The following is a 23,931-nucleotide window of genomic DNA, read 5'->3' on the forward strand; positions in this document are numbered from 1 at the left end:
CGTCAACCTCGTTCATTCACTCGTCCGAATCATTCATAAATCCCGGAGTCCTACGCTTGTTCCTCCCGGCTAATGATAAAAGCGACCAGCGAACTGTGCGAAACGTTCCAAGTTACATCATTGCCTTATTCCACGGATTAAACGGGAAAAGTTACGTGACCACGTCACGAGCGTGAGAAATAATAGTTTGCAATGTTGTTCCTTGGAATCAAAGCAAAAGTAACGTACAGGATGTGCGTAGATCGTTTCAATAATACGGTAGTTCTGCTTGAAAATGTTTAATGAAAATTATCAGTAATACGAGTTGTAATACTTGTTTCATTTTTCAGGCTCGAGAAGTTGCATCAGAACACGTTTATTAAACATTATCAAGGATTCCAAACACTCCCCTCATAACTTGATTTCATTGATAAAACGGCCAGCAGATTTTATTTTTATATAATCCCCACGATGCGTCGCCTTCGGATTCAGATGTAATTGACGCATTGACCGCACACGCGTTTGGCTAGATATAGTGGGGATAAAGGAAGTGCGGATATACCGGATTCGAGGCCGGCGGAAAGTAGAGAAAGAATGAAACTAGCCTCGTGTGTGGAACAATACGTATACATGAAATCAATAGTAAGATCATTTTTAAAGTAATCATTTTATAATTCATAAAATATTAGGTGTACAAATTAATTCAGTGCCTTTTCTTCATTTTAATTAAAGATTTATTTTTAAAGAGCTATAATAATTCCAATTATTGAAATAATCTTTATTTTTGTTATGTCGTCTTGTCACTTTTCAAATTAAAAATATTAATTAAGAAGGCGTAATACTAAAGGCACTGAATTAATTTGTAACAGGATTTTCAGTTCAGATCCCCAAGACTGGAACTTTAACGAATAGTCTACAATTATAAATGCATGCAATAGTAACACGCATTTGAAGCATTGAAAGTGACTATTTTACGTTTATCTTTGGAAGGTTCGATCGGCAAGAAAGTATCGTTTTTTATTTTCAGGGGATCATAAATTTAAGAAGCTTGAAATTAGATCGGCCCCATTGCTAATCGAATGCTGCACATCTCCTGCATTCGTAGCAACGGGGAAGGAAGATGGTGCGCGCAACTGAGAAGCCAGTGGTGGGGGTAAATCGCGGTTGGAGTGGGGATAGGCGCACGCACACCTATGCGCCGACGGAATTCGGAAGAGCGGCAACTTCAGTGGCATTCGTTTGCGGACCGCAACACGGTGCGGCTCGCGGTCATATCGTGCTTCTATCCGATTACTTCAACCCCTCGGATGTCACTACGTCTCAACCCTTGACACAGCACCGATGAAGTGACATAGAATATTGAATCATCCACGATCGACGAGACATTTTTCGAGAATCGATAAACATCGAGGAACAGAGCCTGACAAAATTTCTCTGAAACTTTCTGGTGCCGATTCGCGAACTGTCCAGCTATACACTTTTAATCTACCAAAGAACAGTATATCAAACGGTATTTCTATCGCGTTCCTTCACGGCTAAACTCGTGGAAAGTGCTGTACGCTCCGGTTCACGGGTACACCATTCAGAGGGACGGAACAAGTGAGAGGGAAAAAAAAAAGGGAGGAAGAAAGAGAAGAGTCACGTTTGCCGAAGAAAGGCGTGCACACGACCGAGCATTTACGCTCTTCGTTGACGCACTCCGCACCGATTCATATATTTTTTCTTTCCCCTCTGCGCAACGTTGAATGGGATGGCATCGGTTCACGAGTAATTAACGCGAACGTCGCTCGACGCGTGCCGGTAACTCGATGAACATTGCGCGGACAGTTTTGTTTTGAACGATAGTCGATACGTCGCGGTTTGAACTGATACATCGAGCAGCAATAGTGAGCGAGTTCAAAAGGCGCCGGAACGGATTGAAGTTGAAGGAAGCCGGACGCGTCTTGAACATGAGGCTGAGAGGAACGCTCGTGTTGTTGGTCATTGCCAGTGTTGTCTACAGTCAAAGTGAGTATTAATCATTTATATTTTCTATGTAAACCTTGTTCTTTTCCCTGAATTATTAATATAATAAATTGGGGAAGGGATGGCCTCTTCGGGCAAAGTAGTAGAAAATAAATGAACAAAATTAAGATGTAAGGGTTTGGACTCTTAATTAGAGTTCTTTATTTATTTTAAATTACTGAAAAATGATTATTTATATTTTCCATGTAAAACTCCCCAATTTATTATATTAATAATTCAGGAAAGAGAACGTCTTTTTAGACAAAGTAGTAGAAAATGATAAGATAATTTAAATGTACTAAGGTTTGGACTCTTAATTAGAGCCTTTTATTTATTTGAAATCACTGAACATTAATCATTTATATTTTCTATATAAAACTTGTCCTCTTCTCTGAATTATTAATATAATAAATTGGGGAGGAGATGGCCTCTTCAATAGCAAAGTAGAAGAAAATTAAAATGTAAGGGTTTGGACTCTTAATTAGAGCCCTTTATTTATTTTAAATTACTGAAAACCACCATTACTTACTTTATAATGGAGCAGGTTTAATCTCGAATCGGTTCAATGGGTTTCACATTAAACTGTAAGCGAAAGAGCCGTTCGAATTTCGTACCGAAATACTTTTTCGTTTTAGTTTCACGGTACGGTTGCGTTTCTGCCCATTGATCAAACACTTTTTATTCACAGTACAGACGACAGTGTCATTGTACTGTTTAAACTTTTCCTCTGTTTCTTTATTTCTTTAATACTACAATCGCGCGGCATGCGGCTATGAATTTTAATTTATTATCCACGACTTCTGATTTTAGGAAAGCTTTCAAATTAAATGCGAAAGTGTTAATTGGTCAGATTAGATCACTTTTTTATCATGTATCAATCTGAACGGAATTCGAGCTTCATTTCCCGGATCAGGATTTTTTTTATTCTTAGTCATTCGAAAGGTGATCGACGGCCTTCTACGAATGTTTCATTCGGAAATTCCCTGCTTCGTTATCATCGAAATGAGCGGACTTCCACGAACGTTTTCGATTTCCGCTATGTCTTACGAATTCCTTCTATTTACTCTGTTTCGGATTTAGAAGGACTATGATCATTAATAGGCTTCCGATCGTGGATATAGATCTCTGCTCGGTTTCTCGTTGCTATAAATGAGCGAACGAGTGGTAATTTCACTGGTAAGCGATCCTAATGAATCGTCCTTCAGCGAAGCTCTGTGGTTCCCAGCATTGCTGGAGATCGGTTTTCGAGATTACCGATAGTAAACTCAACTGCAAAGCTGTCCAAAATACGTCTCCTCTCTTTTTTTCCCCCTTTGACCCGTCACTCCGCCTGTTAGGATTCACGGCAGCCAAGAAACTCTCTATTTACCTGAAGCAACCCCTTCGAAACGCGAGAAACATGCTTTAGACGTTTACGGATGATCCACTCTGAGTCCTTTCGGCTCATTTTCCTTCCTTCTGCTCGGTTTTTCTTACGTATTGTATCATTAGAAGAATGCTCTTTGTGGAAGGGAACAGTGTTTACGATTCTTCTTTGAGATTTCTTTCAGCAGATTTAGTGAATGCTCGACGAAAATTTCGATGATCGGGTTTTCTCAGGAAAAATGATTACATAGAGTTAACAGGAGTTCTCAGAATCTTAATTTTGACGATATTAATGTTAAAAGTAATTTAGAAAAGAAAATAGTATAATTTTTAGTTATTAAACGTTATAAAATTAAGTATATAACTGAGAAATACGAATAACAGGTAAATATCAATTCAAATTTTCCCGCGCATGCGCTTACACGAGAGTAGTGGGGGAAGGCCTCGGGCCTATATATATGGGACCCACGCTCCTACGGTAGCATTTTCCCCCGGAATGCCTAAGGGGAAGGGTGAGAACCTGGGACGTCACCATTTTTCCCGGGGAGTCTGATTTGATCGCGAGTGTACGTATAGGGTTATTTAGTAATTCTAGAATAATTTGTTCAATTAAATATTGTTATACGCGTATCTCTAAGGATCATAAAAATATGAAAGAATTGAAATGACTTGGAAAAATTCCCACAATTTCAACTTGTTTTCTGTAATAATTAATCTAATTAGTGATAACCTAGCAGATGTACTGTAAATCGTTTTAATTACTTAATAGAGTAATTAGTATCTCGCATCTGATCCGCAATCCATCCGCGCATGATCCGTTACCCATCCACTTTTCCATAATTAAATACTATTCTACTTTAAATCCACTTTACCATAAATCTCTGAATCATAACATGGCCCAGAATATTGGCAAAAAAAAGCTCCAGTCGGTAGTCATTTCAAGGTTCTTTCGATCCACCGGAAACAAGGTGGAGCTCCTGCGTGGCAGTTAATTTACACCTTTGCCCGGGTGGGATAAAAAAAAAAACAAATGAAGAAAGAAAATGAAAAAGGGCTCTCAAGGAACCATTAGGGTGGACCGACAAAAATGTTTCTTACCGCAGGACCGAGCAGTAGGTCTCTCTCTCAGCTTATTTCCGTCTCCTCTAATCTCGAAATGTACCGCGGAAAGATGAAGCATGTCGGAGCGGACAAGAGTCGGAGAGAGACTCGTCCTTTTGGTGGCAGTCGATGATGGGCTGTGTGAACCGGGGAAAAACGAAAGGACCAACGTGAACACGATCCTCTTGGAAGCTGGTAATTACATCAAGGAGAAACTGTTCTGAACGGAATACCGAACTCTGATCTCGGATAAGTGAAACGCGCTTATAATTTGCCTCCAAGCATCGTTCGCCTCGTGGCAACGAGCTGCTCCAGAAAGGACATAGGCGAATCCGAATCTCCAGGTATCTTCTTCCAAACAGAAGGAAGACCTTTAGAAGTCGAAACTTTACTCAGTGTATCATTTATTATAATATTCTATCCGGTTACGGGTCACGGTTTTGGTCTGCTGGGGGTCTCGCGTGGTTATTAAGGTTTCACGTGGAGTCACCTTACCGTAACAGCTAGTTCGTTACGTGTCCCTATGCAAAGTAGAATACCAACGAAAAAAGGAAACACCGTGATTCAAATACAAATAGAAATTACCCCAACGATCGTCTAGTTATTCGAAGAAACTGGATTTACACCTGTAAGGTATTTAAGAGAGAAACTTGGCCGAATGTTGCAAGTATAATGGCTGGTGCATTGAAAGGTTCCCAAAGGAAGATTGCGAGTACCTGGCCACTTACGTTCACAATACATTCCGTGCGTAAGTTCGCATGTGTATATACTTACGGCATTGTCCAGAATCGCAAGCCATGAAAAACCAGTCTCTGCTCGTAGCTCGTGCCGAACTTTCAGCGTTCATTTGCGTGATATATACGTATCATTAAACAAGAAATAAGGGATAAACGGGTGCACGAGATGATGGGACGTTTCCGTACGAGGAGGACAATTTTCGAACGATCAAGCGACAGTAATAAACCATGATTCTTCAATGGAAATAATTATTTGTAAAGTGTTTCTATAGAAATGAAAAGAAAAATTGTTTGAATTGAATTGAAAAATTCATTAATAAATGAAAGAGATGCTTAGCAGCTTGCGTACAAACGGGGACGTAAAAAGTGTCCAAAAAGGGTTGCACAATAGAAACGGGGCAAGCTGTTTCTCGAACACGAATTACAAGAGAGGAAGGAGGGAACTGTCTGACCTCTTGTACAACAATAAGGGCGCGTGTACGATATCAAGAAAGAAGCAAAGGAATTCTGCGATACTCTTGATGGAACATCTGCCATAGGGTCAGCATACCACCTACTTCCGACTCCGCGTCTCTTTTCTTTCCCCTTTCGCTTGCTCTCCTCTTCGCTTCCGTGTCCCGTGCACACCATGGATATTCAATCCTTTTGGTCGTTGAAAGAGGAAAGGGATAGCAAAGGCGCGTGACACGAGACGCAGAAGGCACCTGGCCGGTTCAGCTAACCATTGGTTGGTGGGTTGAAGGGTATCACCTTTGGGTCTTTGAAATGAAAATAATTTTGCATTGAAATTTGCAGAGTTATTACAATATCTTTGGATGAGAAGTAATGTTTTGGTAGTTGGAGAGTCTAACACGATTTCATGACAGAAAAGTTTAAATAAATAACACTTATGACCCATCAATTTGGAGATTCAAGATTAAGAAAAATAGCTATGTAAATGGACGATCGATATTTTTAACCCTATCGCTATTATAGGCGATTGGAATTGGTTCATTTACAATAGAAACACCATAGACGTGTACAGTTTCATTTTTAAGCAAGGTTTCTATCGATTGCTGGAGGGTGCTCTCCACTTCAACGAGGTGATTTACAGGACCCCATGGTACGAATCCAAGGCATTAGAGGTTGCTGGCTCTATTCAGGGGACCCGAATGAAATTCAACATGTTCAAAGATTCAACTGGTCCCTCGAAAATAAATGTCTTGGATGGTGGCCACCCTTCGTGCTGTACCCTTCGCGTCTCTCTTGATCAATAAATTATTCCGGCATACTTTTACGAAGTCGAAACTAAGGGAGAAGAAACGATGTTTTCAGTTTTATCGATTAGAAAAAAACGAAGGAACGTTTAATCGCGGGTCGATCCACGAAATTCGAACCACTTTCCAGCCGGAAGAGGAAACAAGAAGCAATCTTTTCTTACCGCCTGGAATCTCTCGTTCCCTTCTTGTACGCCCAAATCGATTTCACGGCAAAGAAGAGGCATATAATAAAAAAGAGAAGATAAGCCACGGGTACCGCGAGCATCTTTTGCGGTTTTCAAGGAACGCCCCAGAGAACGTGAACTGTGTTCTGTGTCCGCTTATTATTTTCCGACCGATCGAACATTTGCGCGGCAAACGGAACGGGGCGAACCGTACAAACTGTGGGAAACGCTACGGACAGGCTTCACGTTCATCGTTTTCATCGCACGACGCGAAATGCCGAAGCCATTGAATCGCCGAAGAGACAAAGAAACCTAGGCCGCACACAGGACGGAACGAAACAATGAGCCGATCTTTGGAAATCGAGAGGCGGTTTTGCTGACACACCGGTATCGGAACTCGCCTATTATCCTCTATCAAACTTATCAGGAATTATAATGAAAATTAACAGGATATTGTAATATTAAAATATTTATGACGCACCGGGTGCGTCGTCATTTGCTTTCAATAGAAATTAGAAGACGCAGCAGGTGCGTCGGTGTTTGTTTTTAACAGAGATTGACTGACGCACCGGGTGTGTCGTCATTTGTCTTTAACAGAGACTGATTAATGCACCGGGTGCGTCATCATTTGTTTTCAATAGAAATTAACTGACGCACCGGGTGCGTGGTCATTTGCTTTCAATAGAAATTAGGAGACGCAGCAGGTGCGTCGCCTTTTGTTTTCAATAAAGATTGGCTGACGCATCAGGTGCGTCGTCACTTGTTTTTAATAGAAATTGACTGACGCACCGGGTGCGTCGTCATTTGCTTTGAATAGAAATTAGGAGACGCAGCAGGTGCGTCGCCTTTTGTTTTCAATAAAGATTGGCTGACACATCAGGTGTGTCGTTAATTGTTTGAAGCAGAGATTGATTGACACACCAGGTGCGTCGTCAGCTTTAAATACGAAGGTGTCAACACGTTAATTTGACACAGTGTTGTAAAAGATATTTAGAAATGAAACTTCTTCTCTAGCTCGTAACGTTACATCGTCAATGGTATCTAGCTTTGAAAGACACATTTGCATATCAATTATTCGCTGCCTACGCGCTGGCCAACATCATGCTTCGATATTCCACGGGCAATCCCGTACGAATATTATCCCTCTGACATCCACCCACTGCGTTTCGTTGTTATGAAATATAACGTGTTATGTTACACGAGATTCCTCATTTTCCTTGTGGAAAAATTTTATTTTATTTTGAGGAGACTCGATAAGTCATCGACTCGACGCTTTTGATTTAGGGTTTATTTGGTCCATTCGATAGAATTATTAGAAATAATAAAATTTATGAAAATTAATGCGTTTCGTAGGGATTTTTCTTTTTAAATTTTATTGAGCTGAAAATTATTCGCCAGTGATACGAGGTGTATTATGAATCGCGATCGGGAAGACCTCACGCACGAGGTATTCTTCGGGATTTCAAGGGCCATCTGTTTGAGAAAGATTCGTGATACGATCTGGAACCCTCCCTAGAAGGATCGTTAAAGGGAAGGGAATCATAATCCGGCCTCCCACGATGTTTCTAAATTCAATATTTTTTTGTATCGATTAAGAAGTTAATTTCCTTCATTTATTATCTTACTCGATTTACATTGATGTTACACAACAAAATGACGTTACGTAAATGTTATTACACACGTGTATGGGCGTAATCGACCCGATTAACGTACACTATCGTTCAAAAGTTTGATTTCCAAGATCTAAGCTCATCTAAATCTTGCTCTAAGATTCTCTATTTCAACCATGGTTTCATGGTATCACAGTTTAGTGCGATTTATTTTCTTTATTCAAGAATGATAATTGGGGTATTAACGTATCACGTTCGTGTAATTATGAATCATTGGAGTGAATAATGCGCTCGTGGCACATCTGCCTTTCCTGGCAGTCTACTCTCGAAACAACAGGTAGATCGTTATCTACGATGCCACTTTCGCCACGACAGAGGTGAATGAAGAAAGCCGAGCCCACGGATAATCGCGTGTACCGAGGCGGAGATGACGTTTCCGGAAATGGCTGTGATTCCTTTGCCTTTGAAAGGAAATTTACACGTGTTCGACACCTTCGCTTTATAGAAGAACTAAATATCGTTTTCCATCCGTCAGAAATATGGAATTCCTTAAAAAAATCAAATTCAAATACGTCTAATGCTTTTTCAAATATTATCCTAATGGATCTTCCCCTGCGCACTTTGTTCTCGATTTCATTGTAAAGAAACAGAGACGAAAAGCGCGATGGTTTTGATAGCTTTGGCTGTCGCCAAAGCAATGATTAATGACTTCCCTCGCAAACGAGCACCGCAGGTAAAGGCAGACCGATTCAGAAACGATGGGACTCCCTGTTTTTTCCGGTCTTGCGATGCATTCCGAGAGGGTGATTAATGAGCTCGATCTCGTGACGAAAGTCGCTAATTGAGAAACAGGTGCAAAGTCCCCTGTTTAAATTATTCGAATTTTCGGCGAACCCTTTTCGGGTGATTAGGATTTCTTGGGGAATAGCCTGGGTCTATTAGAATTTTAGAACTTAGAAGATTGGAAACTTTGAAACTTGGGAATTTAAGAGTTTTAGAACTTAGGAAACTTAGAACTTAACAACTTTGGAGCTTGGGAACTTGGGAATTCGAAAGTTTGGGAACTTGGAAAATTGGGAGCTTGAAAACTTGGGAATTTGAGAGTTTTAGAACTTAGGAACTTTAAAGCTTAGGAACCTTAGAATTTAGGAACTTTGGAGCTTTGGAGCTTGGGAACTTGGGAATTCGAAAGTTTGTGAACTTGGAAAATTGGGAGCTTGAAAACTTGGGAATTTGAGAGTTTTAGAACTTAGGAACTTTAAAGCTTAGGAACCTTAGAATTTAGGAACTTTGGAGATTTGGAGCTTGGGAACTTGGGAATTCGAAAGTTTGAGAAGTTGGAAAATTGGGAGCATGAAAACTTGGGAATTTGGGAGCTTTAGAACTTAGGAACTTTAAAGCTTAGGAACCTTAGAATTTAGGAACTTTGGAGCTTGGGAACTTGGGAATTCAAAAGTTTGGGAACTTGGAAAATTGGGAGCTTGAAAACTTGGGAACTTGGGAGCTTTAGAACTTGAAGACTTGGGAGCTTTAGACCTTCAGAACTTTACAATTTTAGAATCTGAAAATTTTCAAACTCTGAAATTCTAAAATTTTAGAGTGTAAAAATCTCAGAGTGTTGAGAAGGCCACTTTACACTTTTAGAAATAAAAAGGAATACCAATACAATTGAAGCTTCGAAATTATTCACGCTAGACGTTCAAATTAAACGTTATTCGTAAAGAATAATGGAACCATAGAGAATCCATTCTTTAGCTAGCAACAGAGGACGAAAATTCGTGTGATTATCAGTGGAAAGAATTCGAAAATGGTCGCTGATGATAGGTCGCCCGACAAAATACATCCTAGAAGGAAGCTCTAGAATTTAACAAAAGAGATACCTTTTTTTGGTCACGCGAGTTGTCCGTTCGAATGACAAATTCAGCTTAGAACTTCCGTTAGGGCGCGGCCGAGACAACGATTACGCTCCAAGGAATTTGAAGACGAACAACCTGGACCAGACCTCACACGCGATCCTCCGTCGATCCTTCCAAAATGCCAGATGTTCCAGCTGACTGCAATTTTGTTAGAAATTATACGTTTGCTCGTTGCGAATAAAAAGTATTAGCAATTTCTCAGTAAAATTTTCAGTAAAAGATTGTCGACGATTAGGAAATTAGTTATTCAGATTTTTCGAAGTTTCAAATTGCAGGAGGTCCATTAATTAAATTATAGAAATAATTAGAAAACTTAGTTTTTTAATTGAAAATTTATTTTTAAAAATTCATTTTTTAAATACACAGAAGGGCTGAAAAATATTCAAATTAAAAATAGTAATTTTTGGAAGGTCTAAATTGTAAGAGATTCATTAATTAAATTAGAAAACTCAAGTTCTATGCCTTTTCTTTTTTTAATAGAAGATTTATTTTAAAAAAATCACAGTAACTCCATTTTTTTAAATACACAAAAGCGTGGAAAAATATGAAATTAAAAATAGAAATTAAGATGGTGTAATACTAAATACCTTAATTATGATATCATACTAATTTAAAAATATAATTCGCCTGAAAGAAAAACTGATGTACTCATTTCTATTTCTAACGAATATTCTAGACCTTAGAACCTCGACAATTGTTGTACGTGTATACATTATCTCTGGGTAAAGCGAAGACACGCACGTAACCTAGGTAGGCATCCGCGGATTATAAGAAACTTCCGGTTGACTCCTTCGTTCTCCGTTCATTCCAATGGTCATTGTTGCATTGCCAGCGAGTGTGACGACCTGACAACCTCGATCCATTCCTTCAGACACCTCTTCCTCGCTTCGCGATTACGTTCTAAAACGTAATTCCCTCGGAACGAGGCCACGTCGGTTAAGTTTTTTTTTTTTTTAAACGTCTTGAGTAATCGACTGAGAACCTCGCTCCAAGGAGTTCACCCAACGAGGGCGCGGCACCTGCGTGTCTTTGCTCTTTTCCTCTTCCACCATGGATCACTTTCCTTTGCGTTCGATCTGAACCGATTGAAATTACACATTCGATACCTGTTTAATTATTATTCCACCTATTGCTTTCAACCGGGAGATCCTTCTTTTAATGATCGGATTCGTTATATCCCGTTCAAACGGTGACGTCAAGTCATACGACACTTTCTTCAGAAGGCATTTAAAAATTACGTCATTGCGAGACAAAGTGTACGAAAAGTTTTCTTAACGTTCCAAGAAGTCAGTCTGGACTGATTAGATAACGAAGTCAAATCGAACGACGAATAATTGTTCTGTAATGCATGCCTCGGTACAAAGACTTATCGGATTAATTACCATGGAAATTATCAACGACACTTTCAAAAGTATAATGATGCAAGTTGATAGCTACATGTATGACAATATTGATGGGGAATCGTTGTTCATATTGTATAAAATGGTAAAGTAATGTTATGTCGTCGAGTACGGATCCTCTCGGTGCAGATACCTCGTGTGCGCTGGATGGAACAGGTATCCACCCTGGTTATGTACTACATAAACGTGGTTCACAGCCCTTTCGTACAGTTAGACGTGGATACAAAAGGTTCGTATGCGTGCAGATGCGACTAGTCACTTCTATGGGCGAAACAGAAGAAAGTCAGGACGGTGTACATTTCGATGTAGATTGTGTTGCATCGTGTTAGAGTAGAGGATCTTTCTTCTTTTATCATATTCTGGATGGAAATTTTATCAATTTGAAGGAGTAACTAGGTAGGGACCAGGATGGGTGTCCTAAAAAATGGGGATTGGACCCTTTATCATTTTAAAATTCTAAAATTTTATTGTTCTCAAACTTCCAAGTTCGAAAGTTCGAAAGCTCCCAAATTCCAAAGCACCCAAGCTCCAAAGTTTTCAAGCTTCTAAGTTCCCAAGCTACCAAGTTTTGAAGTTCTCAAGTTCCCAAGCTCTCAAATTTCAAAGTTTCCAAGTTCCCAAGCTGCCATTCTTCCAAGATCCCAAGTTTCTAAGTTTCCAAGTTCTCAAATTTCAAAGTTTCTAAGTTTCCAAGTTCTCAAATTTCAAAGTTTCTAAGTCTCCAAATGCCAAAATTTCCAATTTTCCAAGCTCCCAAGTTTCCAAAGTTCCAAGTTCTAAATTCCCAAGCTCCTAAGTTTCCAAAATTCCAAGTTTCCAAGTTCCAAAGTTCGCAAACTCCCAAGTTTTCAAGTTCCAAAGTTCCCAATCTTCCAAGCTCCCAAGTTTTTAAGTTTTCAAGTTCCTAAACTTCTAAGTTTCCATAGTTTCCAAGTTCCAAATTCCCAAGTTCTAAAATTAAAAAATTAATAATAGCGCTCTTTCACTTCCTTTGCAAGGTGTAAGAAGATAAAGAAGAGTTTAATGACCTGTTGTACAAGGTCTTACCGTTTCACCTAAGTTCGAACTTTTCCGACCCAAAAATAATCCCACGTTCCTGTCCATCGTGATTCACGGTGCCAATTAACGGCTTTAAATATAACTAACACCGGTTGAGTAATCGTAGCCGTGAACTGCATCGTTAAAAGCGCGTACTTAAAGAACTCGGCTAGAGAACGCTTTGGAAGGTCTTCGCTGACAAGCAGGAAACAACGTGCATATATCCATTAACATTCCAGAGCGATCTTTCTTATTTAATGCGTATCGTGTCGCAATTACGTTACCATTACACACACTGCCAATTAGTCGAATCTCATTTATAGACTCGCGTTCCTTCAACGACAAACTCATACCGAGCGTAAACGATTTTCTAAGTAGAATCTTATGAGTTCGCGTACGTGAGAAGGGACATAAGAAAATTCTTGCAAATTTGCATAATTTCTTATACAAAAATTCTATAATTGCATTATAGACTGTTGCATACCAAATACATGAATTCATCACATAAAAGTGTCATAAAATAACACTTATGGTATATCAATTTAAAGTTGAAACTTTGACAAAAATAACTACATAAATAATTTACCAATTTTTGTATTATAAAATGGTTGCTGATTGCAAATTTAATAGACAATCTCAAATTGTACATTGAGTGATTCATAATTTTTTTTAATGATCTTTATTCAGAATATTAATAAGGCGTTTATATAGTTATTTTGATTAAACTTTAAGCTTTAAATTGATATATCATAAGTATAATTTCGAAATACTTTTATGTTATAAAATCGAGTCAGAATTGTTATACTATTTCCAAGGCTTTGCTAGATAGAAATTTTATGATAACAAATGAACCAAAAAGGATATACTTCCTATGCGTAGAATAGTTCCTCGAAATTTAAGCATAAAAGGGGATTTGACCACCCTGGACACACCTACGTCTCATCTATCCTCGAATTCCCAAGCGCTTCCACCCACAAACCAAGTATACCCGGCGCTTTCTGAACTAACGCGAACATCTTCTATCGCGTTCTCTTCTTTTTCGGTGTGCTGTCGTGTTCCCTCGTGAATAATCGTCCGTGCACAAAGGAATATCGTTTCGATACAATAGAATGCGACGCCTACGAGAATCCGCCGGGATACATATTCCATAAGGAGAATCTTCTTCTCGTTTTACTGACACTTTCGAAGATGATTACCAGCGGTCGTGAAAAGAAATGAAAAATTTGTATTTAATTTAAAACCATGGATACGATTCCACGATACACGTCCATGGTTCTGGATATTCGGAGAAAGCGAGACGAGTTTCAGTCATCATCGGGATCCAGCTGACACCGCCGGACTTTTGATAGGTGGAACGTGCCCGAACATATGTCACGCGCGGAAGGACCGGATACTCTTTCGCGTCCTGCTCCCGCATTTTCGAAGCTTCCTTCCTCTTCGCCAACGCGGGCTTCTCGCGGTCTTTTCTGTTAGTTGTGGTTCGGAATCGCTCGCATGGCGCAAACTGTTCCTAAGACGGGCAGGTGCGACCACGTGTCACGTCATTTTGGGACCGGGACAGATGGATGACGTTGGCTGCTGCCAGTACGCTTCCTGCACTTTCTCGTTTTCCGCGCGAACGGTACAGGATGTCTCAAAATCTTACATTCAGAAAATTATTTAACTATTTCGTAATCTTTCGTTCTTTAAATATAAGTGATTATTATCAAAATTGATTATTACTTGGTGCCATTTTCTTTTTCCATTTTTCATTCATGGTTTGATTTACAACATGGAACTGATTGAAAATTGGGTAAAAGTTGAAGATTCTGATACAATGATTGACCATTTTCTTAAAAGTTTCTTAATTCTCGAACGGCGGACCATAGGGAGAGTCCTAAGATAGCGGACCAGGGAGAAAGCCCTGATTTTATTTTCTAATTATTTAACCTTTGAAATATCCCAAAATGGAGATCGGCAAACCATATGCTGCTCTCTATGTACTTTTTTCGACGTTCAACGAACCCTTCATCACCATTCGCCAAGTTTATATTTAGACATTTCTCTTCTCCTCTGTCTGTCTTTACGCCAGCTTCTGTTCTTATTCACATGCTGGTACTCCCTTTGATCGGAAGAGAAAGAAGCGTTAAAGTTCGCGCCTCTGTTTGCATTCCCATGAGAATCTCGCTGGTAATAAACCTTGTTTCCTTACATCTCCCCTAAAAACTAACTGCCTCCGTTCTTAATATTCTGACCTTTCAATCCTCAAAATAATTTCTTTTTAATTTCACCAAGGTAGAGGACTTTGGTCCCAAAATATTGGCAAATTTTTTGAATGCCCTTCCCTTGGAAAGTGTAAAAGAAATACTCTTTTTATCAATGGAGAGTTAGTAACGAGATATTGTTTTGTTGGGACAATTGTTTATTCATGAAAGACAAGACATTCCTGACTGTACGAGCACGGTTTCCTGCACGATTCCCCGTGTTACCACTTGGACACGTATTTATAGTTTTCGTCTTCTTCTCTGGCTGGTGTACGACCGGAAGCCGAGCGATTATATTTAGAAAAAGACTTGACTGAACGTGGAATAACAATTCTGGCCGCGTTTGCGGAGAATCGGCATTGCAAAGCAGCCTCTTCCTCTCTTTTCAAACGGTTCTTCATCGTTCAATCCCGTCGTCCTTGTATACCTTTTGCGAATAAAAAGAAAATGAAGATAGGAGAATAAAGGAAAAGCATCGCGTTGAATTAGGTATCGATCAAGGTTTCATATCGAGGATGATGAAGCAACTATAATCATCCTCGGACCATATGTTGCGCAAACGAGGATCCTGAAGAGGATTCTCGTCAGGATCGTGCAAGGTCGCTTTTTGCAAGCGCATCGACCTCGATGAGAAAAGGATGGACCACCGGATGTGGATCATCGAGCATTTTCTTGCTATGGAACGGTTTATTAAAATCTTTCAACGTCGAACCTTTCGAGATCCTCTTCGTTGAAAGCTTTAAATATCGCAGATGATTCTTCCTGCGAAAAGTATTCGATGCATTAAGAGTGATATTAAAAGAAAGGAAAGTCAGTGTATAATTAAAATAAAAGGAAACGTTTGTTGGAATTTAGTTTGTGAAAAAATGTAACGGTACAGTTTGGAGAATCGCTGCTCGAAAGGAAACGAGAGACCCCGTTCTTCTTCGTGATTTTCACCTCGTAGACCGGCTTCAGAAAGCGTGAAGCCGTGCGTTATGCCTCGTTGCAATCAATCGTCTAGTTATTCAATAGATGATGGCGAAGAATGCTCGGTTATTTTGTAAGAAAGAAAGCTTATATTTCAGCAGAAACTTTGGTAGCGATGGTATCTTTCATTCCCCCGAATTTGCGAAAAGAATTTCATTGAAATTCACTGTTTGTACGAATGGAGACATCAGATAATTATTCTGAGGCAACGGTTGCGAAAAGAAGTTCAAACGGAAATGGCAAAGTTACACATTAGCTGATGCAATTAAACAACCTGTTTCGGAGGATTCCGTCACGTTATACTGCGTTATTCTTTAACGCAGTACTTTTCGTTTGAACACATGCACGACTTGCGGAAAAAAGGCTGATGAACAGAAAAAGCATCAAGGCAATTATAAAGGAACACGTGATCATGGTAAAACAAGAGTCCCGACTAATAGCGTGTTTCCGGTTTACGATGGTAAGCTGCGTGGCAACGATGTTACGTAGGTACATACCTACCTGAAAGGTAAAAGGCAAGCCCCAATCAAGATCAAACTTAAGATACTCCAATTCTAGGGATTTTAAACGAAGTTACGGTTAATTGGCAACTTGATAGCTTCGATTTTTATGGAATATTGGATATCGCATACTGAGTACCGGTATTTAGGTACGGGTATTGAATTTAGAATACGGAATATTGATGTTAAATTCAGAGTACCGTGTGCCTACTGTTAGGTACTGAGTACTGGTATTAAATTAGAGTACCGAGTATCTACTGTTGAGCACCGAGTACTGATACTATATTTACAGCACTGAGTACTTAGGGTTGAGCAACGAGTACTGGTATTAAATTCAGAATAATGAGTACCTAGTGTTGAGTGCCAAGTACCGGTATTAAATTTAGAATACTGAGTGCCCACTGTCGAGCATCAACTACTGGTGCTAAATTTAGAGTACTAAGTACCTAGTGTTGAGCGCCGAATACCGGTATCAAATTTAGAGTACTGAGTACCCAGCATTTAGTGCCGAGTACTGGTATTAAATTCAGAATACTGAGTACCCGGTGTTGAGTGCCGAGTACCGGTATTAAAATTAGAGTGCTAGGCACCCAGCGTTCAGCGTCGAGTACTGGTATTATATTTAGAGTACCAAATGCCTACTGTTGAGTACCCAGTATTGGTATTAAATTTATAATGCTAACTACTGGGTATCCTACTATTAAGTACCGAATACAGAGCACCACGTATGAAATATCCAATCAAGTACCGAATACCTCGTATAAAGTACAAAATACCAAGGAATAATGTTGAATACAGAAGAGAAAAAGAATCAGCAGGGTCGATCTAATCAGAAAGTCAAGAGGTAAGTAAGATATAATTCATGGTGCACGCGGTACTTTCCAGCTGCACTTGTTGCCCTCATTATCGCCCTCGAAGAGCCGTTTATACGGCAGAAGGTAGCATCTGCGTGTTGCGTCACGCGAACTGCATCGAACAAGCATCTAAAATAAATTCCTCGCGAAGGGGAGAGATCGAAGATTTATAATTCATGGTTACTTAGGGGCAAGTACGTCGAAGAACACGCGAGATACTTTTCACCATTAAACGTTCCCTCGCATTCGTTACGTACCTTTCAAATTGATTAAACTGGTACTTTTTATTCTCTTTTTCTATCTTCCTTGACATTCGTTTCTCAATACCCTCGAGTAACTAAATTAAATATCCTTATTCTTCTCCAGAGGAGTTGGAGTCCAATTAAAAGAATCCAAAAAAAGAATCTTTCCAGTCTTGTGAAACGCATCCTGTCCTCTGTGTGTAACGTTGCCAAAATAAAACCAATGCTCCTTCTTTAACATGGACCCCGAAAATACTCTGTTCCTTTCCAAAGACAAACGGGACCCCGTAGAAACGAAACGTGTGTACAGCTGATCAATGGGAAGTAAAGCAAACAAAAAGAAATATGTATCCAGTAACGAAGAGGAAAGAGATGAATTGTCGGTAAATGGAAAAAAAAGAAAAGAGACAATACACCTGTGTATGTGTGCGTGCGTGTGTGTACGCGGAGAAAGGGCGTAATGCCTTAGCAAAGCAGCTTGTTCTTCGCATTCCTTCTCGCGGTGCTTGTCGCGTTCTCCTTCGTGCATTATATACGGACTAAACTCGGTGGTCTCAGGTTCCTGAGAACCAAACTCATAACGCCGTCGATCCCATGCCGCGCCTTCTTCTACAAGCTCGCCAAGTTAAATAGAGAGTCCAACGTGACCGTCGTCATTCAACGATTCCTTTTTATTATATTCGACAGAGAGAACTAAGCTGCTCTTTCGTGCTTGCGTCACGGTGTTGAGTTACGCGATCACTGCCATAGCATTCCTGGATTCTGTTACCTTCAATGGTACTGTCTGAGAGTTCCTTACAGGATAAATGGTTCACCCTTTTATCGTACAAGTGTTGACACTTTGAGTGCCTTGGCATTTGGTGAAAGGGTGATTTAGGTGTGGGGAAAGTAATTAGGGCGAATCTCAGCTTTGGTAATTAGCAGGTGCTTGAGGTCAGGTCCTTCTTCACAAATGTGCATTGGCTCCCTAGCCATTTAAAAATTCTAGAATTTCCAAGTTTCCAAGCTTCCAAGCTCCCAAGTTTTCAGGTTCCCAAGTTCCCAAGTTTTCAAGTACCCAAGCCTCCAAGATCCCAAGCTTCAAGTTCCCAAGCTCCCAAGTTTTCTAGCTTCTAAGTTTCCAAATTCCTAAGCTCCCAGGCCTTCTGACTCCCAAGTTCCCAAGTTTTCAGGTACTCAAGCCTCCAAGATCCCAAGTTTCCAAGCTCCTAAGTTACCAAACTCCCAAGTTTCCAAGTTCCTAAGCTCCCAGGCCTTCTGACTCCTAAGTTCCCAAGCTTTCAGGCTCCCAAGTTTTCAGGTTCTCAAGTTTTCAAGTACTCAAGCCTCTAAGATCCCAAGCTTTCAAGTTTCTAAGCCCCCAAATCCCTAAGCTCCCAAGTTTTCAAGTTCCCAAGCCTCCAAGCTCTCAAGCTTCCAAACTTTCAAGTTTCCAAATTCCTAAGCTCCCAAGTTCCAAAATTCCAAAATTCAAAGTTTCCATTATTCTAATATTCCAAGCTTCTAAAATTCAGGGATTCCAATTCTGCGAATAGGTACCCAAGGTCCTCCGCCTAATAGCATAATAGCCTTTAACTCAGTTTAAGATCAGTTTAGGGAAATGAATTACGTGATTGACGCCACGTGAATGGATAACAAGCGGTACCAGCGCGTCACAAAGAAGCGATAGTATTATGTTTCATAGCAAAGTTTCCTGGTGGTCCACCTGTCGTCGTAGCACCTGCCTTCGTAACCGCTTAATGCTAACGTTAATGACCATTCATGGATCGTTGGGCGCACGACATGTGGGCAGCAAGCTGGAATGCGATTTATTTTCCATGCTAATGTTACCGATGTCCATTCCTGCTGAAGATAACCAGGAATGGAACTTATAAATAAAAGAACCATGCATTTCTTTCTATCGATGAACCTCCACGCTGCGATCTGCTTCTTTCAACCGGGAAGTGCATCGACGTTATACAAATTAATCGAGGCTTTCATCAAACACAAAGGATGCTTAAGGTCGTTCGCATGACCCCCGGGCTCGTTCATGAGAATTCATTTTATTCGGTGTATTGATTTTCTCGCGGAAACAATCAATCTCGTGAAAGTAGATTCGCATACCATCGAAAATTCTTGATGTTAACACTTTCCCAGGCACAGTTATATCTAACGCGATCTTCAGATTAAAGATAACAAGCTTCCCTGTTCATTTATCCATTAGTTTTACAGATATAAACATTTTGCAACAGAGGAAAAATTGCTTAAACTTAAAAGCCCCCCTTATCTTAGCAGAGGCTGCAGAAACTTTGGGTCCAAAGCCAGCACGTTATAAAAGAATATAGAACATAATAATTGGTCTAATTGACCATTTTAATTGCCTAAAATCTGTTATGTAGTAGAAGAAATGACATAAGATTGACGGAGGACGTTATTTGATTTACAGATGCGACTGTGATCACCAGCGACGGCCTTCAAGGGTACGACCCCCAGTTCATGGTCGGATGTTACTTTCCCGCGGAATTTCAGGGTGAATTCGTGACACAGGTGAGCGGAAAGGAAGCCGGTGACACGAGTAACGAGCCAATTCAATATTCCACCATCAACATCACGTTTAACGCCATACCTGTGTGGGGATACTGTCACAGGAGGGTCGGTGATAACGTGTTGCTAATGGACAGGTAAATTGGCCCGGCTAAAATCAGAAATAATTCATATATTGTAATTTAAAATTGCAGCAATAATTTCCAGAAAAAGAGTATTGAGAAATAATTCATAATAATTATTAAGAATATTGATTACTGGACGAGGTAAATGTACTGATCGAGTTCGCTTACTCAGCGCATCCTCAGGGGATGCCCCGACGTCTGCAGTGCGTCTGGGATGAAAATAGACCAGACTCCAGACGGTGCCGGATATAATTTCTGCATTTCGTGGCTAACCATGTATAAGGGACTGAATTATTTTCAATTTCAAGGCCCCTTTTTGTAGATCATTAATGTACCACTGGAAAATGAATTTTTACCATATAATTAATTTGAAATTTTGTTTCATTTTAGATACGGCGACGGCGACTGTATCCGATGTTTCCGTTTAACGAGAAGATCACGCAACGTTATAGAAGTGTTTTCAGAAAATCTGAACAGGTGTTACACATCTGAATCCACCGCCCTGTCTTCCTGTGATAAATTAAATTCCACGTCCATTTTATACCGTAAGAGAAAGTTTCCTTATTCTATATACCATGGCTTTAATTAATTTTTGTAATATATTTAATTACTTCATTGTTTGAACAGGTACTAAAGAAATTGGGAGTGTTTCTATTAGCAACGAATATTGTCCTATAAGTGGACAGTATCATTTCAAGTACAGTCTTAACAATGGATCTGAAAGAACCATTGAATGCAACAGCTTCTCATCTTCCTTTAACAATTGCCCTGATGGTTCTGTTTTGAGGCTGCATTTTAATCGCTGTACCTTTGAGTCTCACAGTAATGTTTCTTTCAATATGATAAATTCTTTTCATATGTGGAAAAATCAGAGTACTTATTGTTATTAATATTTCAGCAAATTTAACGTTTAACTGCTTGGGCAATTGGCCTGGTCCAAATGGGTCCACCTATTTCGCCCTTTTGGATAATAATGCAATTAGTGAAGGTAGACCACAATACAGATGCGGGGTAAGTTTAAAAAAATATATTACAAAAAAAGAAATACAATTTTTATTTAATGCAGTATCTTTTCAGCTGTTCCATGTGGATAACAAGAAAGGAAAAACGTACATGGCACTCAGCAGTGATTCAAGTTGCACACAAGATTTAGATAATTCAACCAGTGGATATGAAACGCTGGTCCTTAGTAAAATTCCGACTCAAAAGAAAATGCCAAATTATGTAAAAACCCACGTGGCAACGTTAGTATATCTTTTCATTCATTAATTAATTATTTATCCCAATTTAGTTAAAATGAATGATTAATTTAGATTCCCAAAATGGGCACAAGGTTTGTGGGAAGAGTCTCTCATAGTCAATGGAACTATGACATTCACTGATCTCAATGGATATAACAGTTACACCTTTATTACTGTAGATTCAAATGAAGAAACGGGTCGATACATTGTTTATTCTAAAGATCAATGGTAGGATGACATTTCAATTAATAAAGTTGAAATAAATAGCTTCTTATATCTGTTACCTTTAATTATGTTTGTACATTTTTCAGTGAACAAGCTGCCTATGTGTGTTTAATGATGAGACAACGAAGTGAAAATGTATTAGAGTTCAGAATAGGTATTCACCCTTTGTCTTAATAAGTAAATGATTCATTAGTTTATGAAATAATGTACAAAGTACTTAGTAAAATGACACATTTTTACAGGAATGGTATTAAGTCCAGTTTATCAATCTTATTTGTGTGATGATCCCAATTTAGATAAACCAGTTTGGATGACACAAGCGCGTAAGTTAATTGTCACTGTTCATGTTATTTAAAAAGAAAAAGTGGATTACATGTATGATATTTTTAAAATTAGGAGTGGAACGTGTAGTTGAATCTCCCTGTCCAATTACTGGTCAGTATATGGGAATGATAACTGACTTATCAGGAATGTGTGCTGAATTGAGTAGCAATTGTAATACTCGTGAAATAATGTATTTTAAAGTTACCGACTGTGAGTCCGGTGAACTTTACGAAGGTAGAGTGTTGAATTCACCATTTTGAATTATTATCCTTGTGGATTGTTCTTTTAAATTCAACAATCATTTGTGATATCTTAGAACGAACATACTTATGTCTGGGACAATGGGAAGAGAAGGGTGTAATGTATACGTATACTATGAGAAACGATACTAGTACTAACGAATGTTTTGTCGGTTTAATCGTGAATGATGAAGAAATATATATCAAAGAAGCTGGAGACCACTGCATGAGAAATATTGATCCCAAACAGGAAGGAATGCGTCTTTATAAAAAAGGTAACTGTTTAAGTCATAAAATAACATTCACATTGAAGATTTAATATGTAACAAATTAACGTAATTCAAGGTCAGTGTTATGGAAATTCTCCAAGTCCTGCACCAACTCCAATGAAACCAATTCATCATAATCCAATAATGAGAATTACAACCACGCCACGGTCTAGGATATCTGGTAACAATTAAATAATTAGCATTGTTATTAGCATTGTATCATAATATTCATTGTACATTTTTTGTTTTATAACAGGTACTACCAGTATATCGGGAAATAACATTCCATCCTTTGCCTTAAACGCAGCAACTGCATCCTATGGTTTGGTAATATTTGTGACGGTAATTACTTATCTCAGAAATATTTATGAGTACGTTTGAATAGCAATTAACAACGAATAATGAACTAGTGAATGAATATTTCTATAGAACTGACAAAGTACCATTATTATGATACAATATGAAGCAGAATAGACTTCTGTAGGAGAGGTCTTAAAAAATTGATTTTAAATCATATCAAAATATATTTAAAACTAATAAGAAACTAAATTTTATACAGGAAATCTATTTAGAAAGTGACTGTCAGAGCAATATGAATATTTTTTAATTATATCTCTATTAACAAAGAGTATTATGATCTACTTTATATTTTAAATATATTTACAGTCAATATTTTTGTAGATACATAAATTTTTAGTATTTTTTATACTATCACCAAACACTGCCTTGTAAGATACAAGTAATAGTAAACTGGAAACTGCATTTTGCTAGGAGAATCCAAAGAAACCAGTATCCAATATTTTTTAATTTTAAATACATCTTTTTCTACTTTTTTCAATTTTATATTAAATTATTAATAATATATCTGCAATGTAATTACCGATGTAACACTAATAATAACAGTAGCAATTTTATAACGTGCAACCGAATTCGTGTTCAGTTTAAATTTCCTATTTTAAACGGATTTAATCAATGAAAATGACAAAATTGAGTAAATTAAATAGATATAATTAATATTATTAATTGACTAATGAGACTGATTGAATAAAATACATCATACAAAGTGGCCGACTATTAATAAAATATTTGGTTATCTCTTCTGCTGTTAGAAACATTTTAAAAATGTAAAAATCACTTTTTTAATAGCAAAGTAGGTAATAATGTTTTGTTTTCGGTAATCTATTAATGACTGTGTCAAGTTACTTCTAAAGAAATATATGCCTCAAATTAATTAACGTAAGCATCTAAGATCACTTTTAAATTGTACTTAAGAAAAGAAGTTCCATTTTCTACTGAAGTACATATTAATACTTAATAATAGATTTTAAAGTAAAAAGTAAACACAGGATAAATTATGAAAATAATTTATTTTACCATAGGCAGTTTTTGCAGTAAGCACAAAATTTATTTAAAGAAGCAAATATTTGTGTAACAAGTGGTTAAATTTAATGTCAACAGTAGGATTTTTATAAAGTATTGTGTGAAATGAAACTTTTATAAAATACTTTTGTAACTTGTTTTTATATTTATATGTAAATGTATATACATATGTATTTATACCTTCCTATTCTTATTTAGTAATGTATAATATCAATTACATAGTG

General features: G+C 38.4%; 1 protein-coding gene across 2 annotated transcripts; it reads left to right on the plus strand.

The window, feature by feature from the left end:
• LOC117607914 (uncharacterized) lies at positions 1-23,815 on the plus strand. Of its 2 annotated transcripts, none has more exons than XM_034332165.2 (15): positions 1-258; positions 330-621; positions 1,007-1,986; positions 19,807-20,041; positions 20,420-20,574; positions 20,657-20,851; positions 20,928-21,040; positions 21,107-21,273; positions 21,343-21,498; positions 21,582-21,649; positions 21,738-21,818; positions 21,892-22,053; positions 22,136-22,333; positions 22,404-22,508; positions 22,584-23,815. In XM_034332165.2, the coding sequence occupies exons 3-15, from the start codon at positions 1,929-1,931 to the stop codon at positions 22,706-22,708; spliced, it is 1,818 nt and encodes a 605-aa protein (XP_034188056.2). In that variant the 5' UTR covers positions 1-258; positions 330-621; positions 1,007-1,928; the 3' UTR covers positions 22,709-23,815. The 2 variants fall into 2 exon arrangements, with proteins under 2 accessions (XP_034188056.2, XP_076544487.1); XM_076688372.1 differs by having other exon boundaries at positions 1-233.
• Positions 23,816-23,931: the final 116 nt, after the last annotated feature.

The sequence above is a fragment of the Osmia lignaria genome, chromosome 5, assembly GCF_051020975.1.
Source record: "Osmia lignaria lignaria isolate PbOS001 chromosome 5, iyOsmLign1, whole genome shotgun sequence".
Classification (NCBI taxonomy): Eukaryota; Metazoa; Arthropoda; class Insecta; order Hymenoptera; family Megachilidae; genus Osmia; species Osmia lignaria.

Coding starts and splice junctions, on each gene's coding strand:
- LOC117607914 (XM_034332165.2), top strand. CDS start 1,929: ATGAGGCTGAGAGGAACGCTCGTGTTGTTGGTCATTGCCAGTGTTGTC. Junction 21,041..21,106: donor GACCACAATACAGATGCGGG/GTAAGTTTAAAA, acceptor GTATCTTTTCAG/CTGTTCCATGTGGATAACAA. Junction 22,509..22,583: donor GCCACGGTCTAGGATATCTG/GTAACAATTAAA, acceptor GTTTTATAACAG/GTACTACCAGTATATCGGGA.